The sequence below is a fragment of the Dermacentor silvarum genome, chromosome 2 (genome assembly GCF_013339745.2).
Source record: "Dermacentor silvarum isolate Dsil-2018 chromosome 2, BIME_Dsil_1.4, whole genome shotgun sequence".
Taxonomy (NCBI): domain Eukaryota; kingdom Metazoa; phylum Arthropoda; class Arachnida; order Ixodida; family Ixodidae; genus Dermacentor; species Dermacentor silvarum.
The window spans coordinates 68,300,827-68,312,210 of NC_051155.1; the positions used below are offsets into that span (position 1 = coordinate 68,300,827).

The 11,384-nt window shown below is 45.7% G+C and overlaps 1 protein-coding gene across 1 annotated transcript; it reads left to right on the forward strand.

Moving 5' to 3' along the window:
- Positions 1–6,816: 6,816 nt before the first annotated feature.
- Positions 6,817–8,543, forward strand: LOC125943447 (cuticle protein 10.9-like). Its single transcript, XM_049662771.1, has 3 exons — positions 6,817–6,858; positions 7,450–7,614; positions 8,238–8,543. Exons 1-3 carry the CDS (start codon positions 6,847–6,849, stop codon positions 8,541–8,543), a joined length of 483 nt encoding a protein of 160 aa, XP_049518728.1. The 5' UTR covers positions 6,817–6,846.
- The last annotated feature ends 2,841 nt before the right edge of the window (positions 8,544–11,384 follow it).

Below are 11,384 nucleotides of genomic sequence, written 5' to 3' on the forward strand. Positions count from 1 at the left end.
CATCACCGGAGCAACCCTCCAAGAATTGATGCTTAATCAGCTTCATAGCGTCCTGTGTATACAAGCCTGCGCTAAATTTTTACATAATGTCTGGATAGGTATCGTTGTCCCCCAGGAAACGGGTGAGACGGTTGAGGACCGCATGCTCAGAAACCTTGCCCACACAGGACGTGAGCGAGATGGGCCTCAGGTTGTCAACAATGGGCGCTTTGCCCTGTTTGGGAATGAGAACAGGTAGGGCAGTCTTCCAGGGAGTCGGAACGATTCCGTGGCGCCACATTTAAATAATCTCATCTGTGGGGTACTCAATCGACCTATCGTCAAGACTCCGCTGTGTCTTGTTAGAAATGCCATCCGGTCTCGGTGCGAACATGCCAATAAATCCGTGCAAAGCTATGCGAATCTCCTCTGCAGCAGGCAAGTTTCAGTTGTGTGACTGCAAGGCTAACTAACACCGCCCAAAAAAGGAATGTCGCTGGGACCACTCGACTAGGCGCAAGGTAATGCTTCAGTAGCTTTACAACTACATGCCACGGTAATGCATTAGTCTGCTAGCAGAAACTGTTCGGATGTTAACTCACGGAAGCAACGCGTTGGGGTCGCACTCGTAGTAAATCAAGGCGCGGCCTCATCATCATTTAAGATGGCTCTGGGCATCTGAGAATCTAGGTTGTTGCGCCACTAGAGGCCGTTCAAATGCGACCACAGGTGTTTCAATAAGACCTAATAATTAATCGCACCACCAATCTCCGCGATAAAAATTCACGGCGTGCGCAGTGAAATCTGGATGTGTGCCTTTTAAAGGACCCCGGTAGATTTTGGTTAGCCACTGGAAGGTCTATGGAACGTCTGGCCGAAAAAGGGTCATTATTAAAACTGAAAGGAGAAATGTGAAGGTCATGGTGTCATGCCACCAGGAGGCGAGCGTCGCTGCCGGCAGACACTCTGTTCCATTTTTCATTGTTTTATAGTGTGAGCTATACGCCTCCCTCTACGGCTTGCTTCTATACAGGAGCCCAGAGTCTGCGTGAAGTTCACGTGACGAACCCCACCTAAACATTTTTTTAACATTTTCTCTTGGTTTATTGCTACGCGGTGCATTTCCAATGACCTCTATGTGCGTTCTGCACTGGATGACTTCTCGAAACCACGTGCTATGGCCGATGGGTTTGCGGGCCGATGCGCCTTGCATAAATGCGTCTGTGCGTAAGCGTGGCTCCCTCGAGAAGAACAACACGCGACCGTCTGTTTGAAATTTTGTCTATTTTCACGGCCGTGCATTGCTTTGATACTTAGAAGACTTGACCGCTAGCGCATGGTTTACGCACTGCCTTTGCCAGTTTGCGTTGTCGAAACATGCAGAGTGGCCCTCTAAGCTTACTGCACAACTGCAGATTTTATTGTGGTTGTGTGAGTGCACCGTCGTTGAGGCACCTCGTCGTACGGCAAAATAACAGAAAGGCTGGTCGATAACAGACGTTACCGCGCAGAATCACATAACATTGTACGTATTCGATGGAGAACAGGCTGGGCGCACATAAGGACTGATTCATTCACTCGTGAAGCAGCTCTGGCTCTATGAGAGACACCATAGTGGAGGCCCCCGATGAACTGTTTTTTTTTTCTAGACGCTACCTTATTCAGGTGCTATATTTTCATTCTCAGAGTTATAATAATTGCTTTCCAAATGATGTCTTACTACAGTGTTTCATTGTGCGACCTTGTTCAGTTCACTGTAGAACTGTAACATCACCGAATATTTATTATTAAATACTGATTCTGATCTGCGGCTCATTATTATGTACCTAAATCTACGTACACGTGTGTTCTTGCTATTATTCGTAAATGCGGCCGCCGCGGCTGGGAATTGAACCTACGACCTCGTGCTCACCAGCACAATGCCATAGACACTGAGATACCGTGGTTATTTCATACAAAGAGAAGCCCACAGTTGCAGCCGATGATCGAAAACTGTGCCTTCGCGATTTTTTCTAGCAGTTATGCAGCATCTGGTACAGATTGCACGATCGCAAGTGTTATACAAGTGCTGGGCGCGTGTTTTTTTGTAGCGCGTTTGGTAAAGTATCTTCTAGCGATCAATGGGCGCAACATATTTTGTGGGTCAATTAAAGCCTTTGGCCATGATTACTAAATAGTCTTTCTTAACATTTAGCGTCATTGCAGGAATTCCGTGGAACATTTTTCTGGTGACTACGGAGAACAACCATCGCTGTTATTTTTCCATATTCTTGAAGATTTGCGGAGTGTTACACTGGTGAAATAGGGCAACGTGTAATTACCGTGGTTCCATCATGGATTTTCTCGTAATCTACCAACTCAACAGTTAAGAAATGATATATGAATTTTTTTATCATGCGCGTGCAATGTTTCTATAGTATCTCAAGACGACGTATTGTGACAATTAGTATTGCATCAGAACAGGTAAAACTGCATGTTTCTGTCCCCTGCATTTAATAATACGAGTTCTGCATCTTGCATGCGTGTTTGGCATTGTCCTAAAAAGAACGGAATGTGCCAAATTAGTTGTGAGGAAGCCATTAAGGTAGATGAAGGTTCATGAAGGGTAAAAACTGTCAAACACACAACCTGGAAGCATGTGTCGCACTTCCTGAGGTAACACAGACCCTTGCCCACATTACAAGGAACCTTGCACCAGGTCCAGACCGGATAACGTATAAAGTCCTCCGCAATTTAGACGACCAATCTCTTCAAGAGCTAACTTATATCTTTAACGAGCACTGGCTAAACGATAGAAACCCTACAAGGCGATTAGAAACACGCACAGATTACCCTTATTCCTCAACCGAGTAAATCCTCGCTATTTCAGAATTTAAGACCTGCCTCCCACACGGGTTGTGTAAACAAATTTTTCCCCCGACACTCACTTTGGCTTCCACCTCAACCTATCGCTCATTGGATGCCCTCCCGCACAATAAAAAGACCACATTCTACCTCGAACAGGAGGCGCACGTCACGTTAGAGCCATTCTAGCATTTGACATCACAAAGGCCTTTCACAATGCAGGCCACGAACATATCCTGAAATCCCTGGCCACCACAGGCTGCGGCCGTAGGATCTGGCAGCATGCCGAAGTCCTTTTGGAATATCGCACCGCCGAGATTAGATTTAGCCAGTCCTTTACTTCAGCCTTACAGCAGTCCACTTCCGCCTTTACTTCCACTTCCGCAGTTTACTTCAGCCTTTACTTCAGCTGAAGTAAAGGCTGAAGTCCTTTACTTCAGCCTTACACCAGTCCACTTCCAGTCTTTACCCTAGCGAACAGCAGCAGACCACACAGACTGGTCCTATTAGAGCACTGCACGTCCCCTGATTCTCGGCTCCGGCCTGGCCATTGTTAAAGTTTTCCCGCCCGAGCCCGGCCTGGTGACTCAAAGCTTTGTACGATCGACATCTTAGAGACGTTCACTATTCGCCTGGATATCTGGTACTCCTGTGGTCACCGACTCGTCACGTTGGCCTGCCTGAAAAACTCCTGTCTCGGTACACAGGCCCATATCGAGTGCTGCGTGCCGTGACTCCAGTTACGTATGAAATCGCCCCAGTCAGTACCAGTGCCTCATCTGCCCCGAATTACACTGACGCTGTGCATGTCGCACGCCTAAAACCGTATTACCCTCCTGTTCCCACTGATATTTACACGCACCGGGACGGTGATTCTGCCGCCGGGGATAAAGATACATGTATATTGCGTGTTTCTTCTGGACGATGCCCGCGAACGCCCAGACGAAGAAGACGAACTGCGCTTTGCTTTCGAGCTGTCGGCTGAACTGGCCAGCACTGCAGCTATCCTTTGTACATATACGTTGTAAATAGTCTCCAGTATTTAATCCTTCGTTCACGTAACAATATATATTAGGCCCGGGAGCTCGTTAGCGAACCAGCGCAGCACACAGGCGATGATGATGAACACATATACAGGCGAAGAGGAGGATAGGTAAAAGTGCGAGGATGATGATGATAAATATACAGATGAGGAAGATGTGCGTAATAAACGCCCACAATATACATATAGGAAAATGTTATTCACGGATTCAAGTATTCAGTGTCATCTGGCCGCTGCTCCAAACTACACATATATATCAGTAGTTTATCCTCGGCTAGAAACATTACCTAACACTACCAACTTTAAAACGGTACATTGGTTATCTTAAGGCTATATGGAACATCCAATATACAAGGAATGATCTTGCATCAAGAGAAGTTAGAATAAAGTAGTGTCCTTTGTTATCTTCCCTTTGGTAACAATATTTGCAACATCACATTGGGTCAGTCAGAAAATCCGAGATGATATGGTCAAATGAAAGAATGCAGAGAAACAAAAAATACTACGCCAGCGATCTGCCAGCATTTGCTGTTTTTCGATGTGGTAAACAATACACCGCTATGGCACTGTCATATCGCCCATGGCCAGTACACTGGTGCGAAGGTGAGACAGAACGTTTTACATGCTCATAATGCACAACTGATTGGTAGTAGGCGTGAAAATGCCGCTAAGAGTCCGTTCCACGAACTCTTACGAGTTCTACTCTCGAGCCAGTAAGCGAACAACGCAACAGTCATCGCAGAAAGCCTCTGCGACTAAATCATGTGCTTCCGGCCGCACTTAGATTTTGTGCGAGTAGTGTGCGCCTAACTACGCGCGCTAGGGGCAACACTATAAGTAAAACAAAACACCGCTTATTTTTCCATCTGCGGTAAGTGACAAAATACAAGTCTTTATACAAACACCCGTTTTGTTTATTTCAAACAAACAATTCGCTTCTGATTCGCGACGCCTGTTTCGGTATTCCAAACTAACCCTATCACATTTGCCGAGGGCAAGTAACGTAACTGTGATGCGGGGATCAGGGTGACACCACGCACATGGTAAATTACGTACTTTTAAGAAGATTGTTTTCCGAAGGAGGGCGAGTGTCCCGGTGACACATTTTTAACTTTCATACACTTTGCCCTGCTAGTTACGTTGTATTTACACAAAGGCAGATCATTATAGTGTAAAATCTGAAAATTGAGCTCAAAGACTAAATGGGGTACAGCTAGGACAGAGAAAAGAGCGCACAAAATATCATCTTGACTGATAGAATAATTTCCCCGAAACAATCGCAGGTAGTGCACATTGTTTGTAAGTGCCACAGGTGTCTGCGTAATTGCTTTTATTATAGTTTAATGAATGTTTCGGCACTGCCCCACAAGGAATTCCAAGCTTTAGTTTTTCACATAATCCAAGTAAATGTTTCTTCAGGAAGCAGCAATACATACCAGTTCTAAATTTCGCTGGTTACTGCTGTTCCTGTCTTGCTCATAGCAACAGCAACACATGACCTACTCATATAAAGCATCGGTTTATATAAACAGATTTGTATGACTGTAGATAGGTAGACAGCGGTACCAGTGTCCGGCTCTTATCTCTGCGGACTTACGCAGTTAAACTACAAATGGCAACTAAATGTCGGCACTCCAACAAACATACACTTCAAAGCAGACAATTCTTTTAAAAAAGCAAATATTTTTATGCCTTCCTAACCAGGATTTCCGCGTCTGTTTGGTTGCTTTGTCGTCAAGAAATGTGGGACCGATCCAACAGATGGTGCAAAAACATCTGAGATAATCCTGTAGGCCGTGTTATGTGTAGTAGCGAAGGAATGGGGTGGAGTGTGCCTCTGCGTGTTGCGCCGGGCAGGCGAATAAGTGCTGTGCTGAAGAACGCGGGGGGAATAGAAAATAAGTTTTATAACGTTAAATTAAAAGAACCCCGAAAGCTTTCCTTTTGATTAGTGTTAAACATGTGTGTTTCCTGAGCAAATATTTTACAGATACTCTCGTTTATTCTCCTATACATCTTTCTAACACTATTAAGAGGCGACAACCATGCAAAGAATACCAACGTTCGCAGATATGATGCAATGTACAATTCTGCAGCTAGCGGTGCGCCGATTTCGTTGGCACACAATAAATAGAGAACGTAGAGCTGGAATGAGCATTTAAGATGCAGTGCCATATATGAGCAGTATAATAATGTAGTGATATGTATCAACAAATGGTAGCACGATTGAAGTCGGTAGCCAAGCTGGCCGTTGAGTTATGCTAGAAATTTTACTCGCTTTAATTAGTTAGAATAATCTTGTAAGAAAGACCAGCAAGTGTGCGCAATTGCCGGCGGAAAAAGCTTTTTTTTTGCAGTAAGTGATCGCACAAGGCACAGAGAAATATTCAGACGATAAGAAGGACATTTTCATAGGTAAATAAAAACTGCCTATGGTTTCATTTCGCCCTATGAACGTAGCAGCAGTAAATTGATAGCAGAGCGTTCCCGGTAATTCCGGCAACTGAAGTGATGAAGTTACAGAAAGAACAAAGAAAGCGCGATAACAGCTCCCAAATCTCTCCAAAGTAACTTCCAAAACAAATATTTCCAATCTCATTTGCCCTTTCATGTGTCAGGTGGTATAGTACGCACAATAGGCGGGCGATGTAAAACTATGGCATTTTTCACTTGGCCTCCAGGACCAACACAAAGAACAAATCTGCTGCAGGAAGCTGAGCGTATCTCGGCGTGACCAAAGGGTGGAAATTCTGTGGCGCTTTTCTTCACTTCTATACCTCCTTGCCACATCGCTGTCCACACCACAATCATGGGAGACAAGCTCGCAAAACTCCTTCTCTCATTCTCCATCACGGGAGAGGACGATGGTTACGTAACGGCAGGCGAGGTGTATAAAACACGAGGAGCGGCATTTTTTGAGCCACAGTCGCAGCGTAACTGTTGTGGTGTACGGAACAGCCAGCGGTAACCCATCCGTGGATATGATGTCTAAGGTAGCAGCGTAGTGACCAATTTCTATGCTCATCTAAAAACAAGGACGGCCTCTTTGTCAGTGTTTCTTTCGCGGCTGCAAATATAAATGTAAGGCAGGATGGCCTGAGACGCTTTCTGAGGGTATATGTTACAGATTACAAGCATTATTTTCGCATCTACAGTTATATGTGTAATACTCTCTTAAGAGCCGCTATCAATTTGTGTCTTCGAGTGATCCCGTTTGTCTGGAAGATTTACTTGTTTTCTATCAAGTTCTTCCTTTAAAAATAACGAAGCAAGTACTCAGCTAGCTCGTCAGATTATACTCTGCATTTTCATCAAACATGAACTTAGACACATGCTACATGTCGTCGTCGTGTTACTTTGATAGCTTTCTGAAATTATTACAATTAAGGAGTTTCCAAGCACTTTATTAGATCGCAAGGTAGGCTGACGGTTTCATTACTGCTCTAGAACGCGAAAGGGATAACGATAACATGCGTTCTTGTAAAAGAATAAGCAACTGTAATCGGGTTGCAGTCTAACCAATAAAATGTGCAATTCAGAAGTGGTCTATGCGATGATATTGATGTTAATCATACGCAATGCAGGTCCCTGTGTTCCTTGCCGTTCTCACCCTTGTGAGAGCTGGTAACATCTTTGGTGGCGGCCAGCAATATGGTTTCCAAGGAGCTGGTTTTCAAGGCGGAGGTTTCGGTGGACCACTGTACGCTGCGGCTGCTACTCCTGGCGTCTCCGCTGCTGGTGCCTCCTACGTGCGTAATGTAATATTTGTAATGCGGTTTTGCTTGCATCATGTTGCAGTGCCAATTGTTTTTACTAACACTATAAACATCGATGTACTGTTTTTCAACTACGGCTTTGCTGCATATATTTCGGTTAGGAAGGCACAAAACATAATGAAGTGCAGACTGAATAATATGTTAATTCCAATAAAGACGGAGCAGAACTTATGCTACCGCTAGTAATTCTGATATTTTATTCCTCATAGCGATGTTAACAACACTGCTGTGCGTTGTAAGGAATTGTAGCATGCTCGAAATGCGTTACTTCTGTGGCACATTGACAAAGCCTTGTTATACATTGAGCACTTCCGTAAGGACGTAACAATTTTTTTGCGAGAGTTTAGCAACTTGACAAAATGCGGGTTGTTTTGGTTTGCTCGATTATTTACCGAAATCTATAGGAGCTTCAGGTCTTCAAAAGTACGTGGTTATAATAATGGGCACTAAATGGTACAACGAACACTCTCATAGGCCGGAGATATAAACACAAAATTGCTTTCGTGTTTCCGAAGTGTGAGCTAATCCTCTTCAACATCGTGCATCGCTTGGTATCCTATTTTTAAATTCTCAAATACTTCCTTTTATTCCATCAGCCTCCCCAACCATACAGCTTTGGCTACGACTCTACGGATGAATTTGGCACCCAACTCTTCCACAAGGAGCAAGGCGACGCCAGCAACGCAAAGACTGGTTCCTACGGTTACCGCGACGCAAACGGCCTCTTCCGCACAGTGAAGTACGTGGCCGATGCCAACGGATTCCGTGCAACTGTGGACACGAATGAGCCCGGCACGGCTCCCGGTGCCAGCGCAGACGCGGTGTTCAACGCTAATCCTGTGGCGGCACCTGCCGGAGCGGGTAGTGGCAAGGCTGGAGCGGGTGGTCCCTGGGCTGGTTAATCTGAGGTGTTTAGGGACATGCCTAATTATTAAAAGTGTTGTTTGTGCTCAAAAGTCTTGCAAATATGTTGTATGGAATAAATCACCTAACCATCATCACTGCTGCATATAAATATGATCGTGGGCATATTCTTTTACGCACACCTGCTACGCCGAAATTCTTGCGGTTATACACTACAGGATCGAGTTACACGCTGCGACCACAAAAGGTCGTAACTCTTGTAATGATGACATGAGCACTTAATATTTTCAGCTCCTTAACACTTTTGACCTGCAGCACGTGAAGAGACGAAAAAAAGTTACATAAAGAAAAGCCATCCAGAAGCAAAGCTTCACGTGTGGGGTAGCATAAGTCATACGTCGAAGATAAAAGTGCTTAGTAAGCTCGATGTAGGTGAACGGAGCGTCCCGATTCTCAACGGAGTCGTTTATGGAGCGTTACGGAGCCGCGCGGTAGGCAAGTTCTCGGGTAGACACGTGAGCCGACTCGTTCAGATCGGGGGCAGCAGCCCCAATGAGACCCACACGTGCAGGAAAAAGTTGATAATATGATTAGTATTCATGTGCTGTCTTGCAGTTTGATAGATCTGCTTCGAGATGGTGCCCTTTTCAAATGCCCTGACCGTAGAACGGGAGTCGCTGTATGTAGCGTCTCTCGAGCCATTTAATAAAGCTAAGGCAATTGCCATTTGCTCAGGCAGATCAGAATGTTCCGCCCGAACCAGGGCATCATTAGATATCATTTGTTTAACTACAACCACAACAATTGTGAACGCACACCGACTTCTCTACGCAGCGGCATCCACAAAGCTGACCTGTGGATGATCACTATGTATCTGCTTTAGGAGGTTGGCCCCTATCGCCCTACGCCGACCCCGATTATGTTCGGAATGCATATTCCTAGGAACAGGATCCACAGTAATGTTCTCCCGTACACAGTGGGGAAGACTTGAGTATAGCTGCGTAAGCGCGTCGGCTGGTAACCGAGTACGCGCAAGATACAACTCCCCGCCTTGGACGCGGAAAGACGAGCTGAATTGCATGCGTTCCTGCGGAGCCGCAGTCTCCCTTAGGGTATTATGTATATAAGTGATCCGTGCGGGCATACAACAGCATGCCCAGAACTCATTTGGAAATCTTCCTGAGTTGTGTGTTCAATTTGTCCCTTTCAGCCCTATTCCACTGGTGCATAGCCGCCACATACGTCATGTGACACAAGATGAAAGGGGCAATCAACTGAAGGAGGTTGAGTCCATCGTGCCGATTCCACACTCTCCGAACCAGCCGAACGGCATTGTCCATCTAAGCACTTAGCTTATTCACGGTCTGCCCATTCTTGCCTCCCGATTCTATAATCATGCCCAGAACCTTGATCCATTCGACCCAAGGTATGCGGCCTCGGTCCTTTATACATAACGGGATATTCGTAGTCTCTAAAAGCACCCAGTACTTGGGTTTTGGGCCTCGTTTTTTTAGGACAATATAACAGGAGCTCCGATTTCAATGGGGAACACTTCAAAACAGTACGTTCCAAATAAGTCGCCTGGTAAGTCCTACGATGCCTATGTTGAACACAGAAGGGGAAATGACAGAGCCTTGTCGCGTGCCTTCGCCACCAAGTTCGAGTAATGGCGATTGCAATTGACCTACCCGGAGGGTAGCCGTCTTTCCCGTTAGAAACGACTTGACATAATTGTTAAATTGTTCGCCCAAATTTAGACAAGAAATCGACTCTAGAATGTGCGAGTGGAGAATGTTATCAAAAGCCTTTTCGAGGTCCAAACCTAGAATTTTCCGGACATCACCGGAGCAACCCTCCAAGAATTGATGCTTAATCAGCTTCATAGCGTCCTGTGTATACAAGCCTGCGCTAAATTTTTACATAATGTCTGGATAGGTATCGTTGTCCCCCAGGAAACGGGTGAGACGGTTGAGGACCGCATGCTCAGAAACCTTGCCCACACAGGACGTGAGCGAGATGGGCCTCAGGTTGTCAACAATGGGCGCTTTGCCCTGTTTGGGAATGAGAACAGGTAGGGCAGTGTTCCAGGGCGTCGGAACGATTCCGCGGCGCCACATTTAAATAATCTCATCTGTGGGGTACTCAATCGACCTATCGTCAAGACTCCGCTGTGTCTTGTTAGAAATGCCATCCGGTCTCGGTGCGAACATGCCAATAAATGCGTGCAAAGCTATGCGAATCTCCTCTGCAGCAGGCAAGTTTCAGTTGTGTGATTGCAAGGCTAACTAACACCGCCCAAAAAAGGAATGTCGCTGGGACCACTCGACTAGGCGCAAGGTAATGCTTCAGTAGCTTTACAACTACATGCCACGGTAATGCATTAGTCTGCTAGCAGAAACTGTTCGGATGTTAACTCACGGAAGCAACGCGTTGGGGTCGCACTCGTAGTAAATCAAGGCGCGGCCTCATCATCATTTAAGATGGCTCCGGGCATCTGAGAATCTAGGTTGTTGCGCCACTAGAGGCCGTTCAAATGCGACCACAGGTGTTTCAATAAGACCTAATAATTAATCGCACCACCAATCTCCGCGATAAAAATTCACGGCGTGCGCAGTGAAATCTGGATGTGTGCCATTTAAAGGACCCCGGTAGATTTTGGTTAGCCACTGGAAGGTCTATGGAACGTCTGGCCGAAAAAGGGTCATTATTAAAACTGAAAGGAGAAATGTGAAGGTCATGGTGTCATGCCACCAGGAGGCGAGCGTCGCTGCCGCAGACACTCTGTTCCATTTTTCATTGTTTTATAGTGTGAGCTATACGCCTCCCTCTACGGCTTGCTTCTATACAGGAGCCCAGAGTCTGCGTGAAGTTCACGTGAC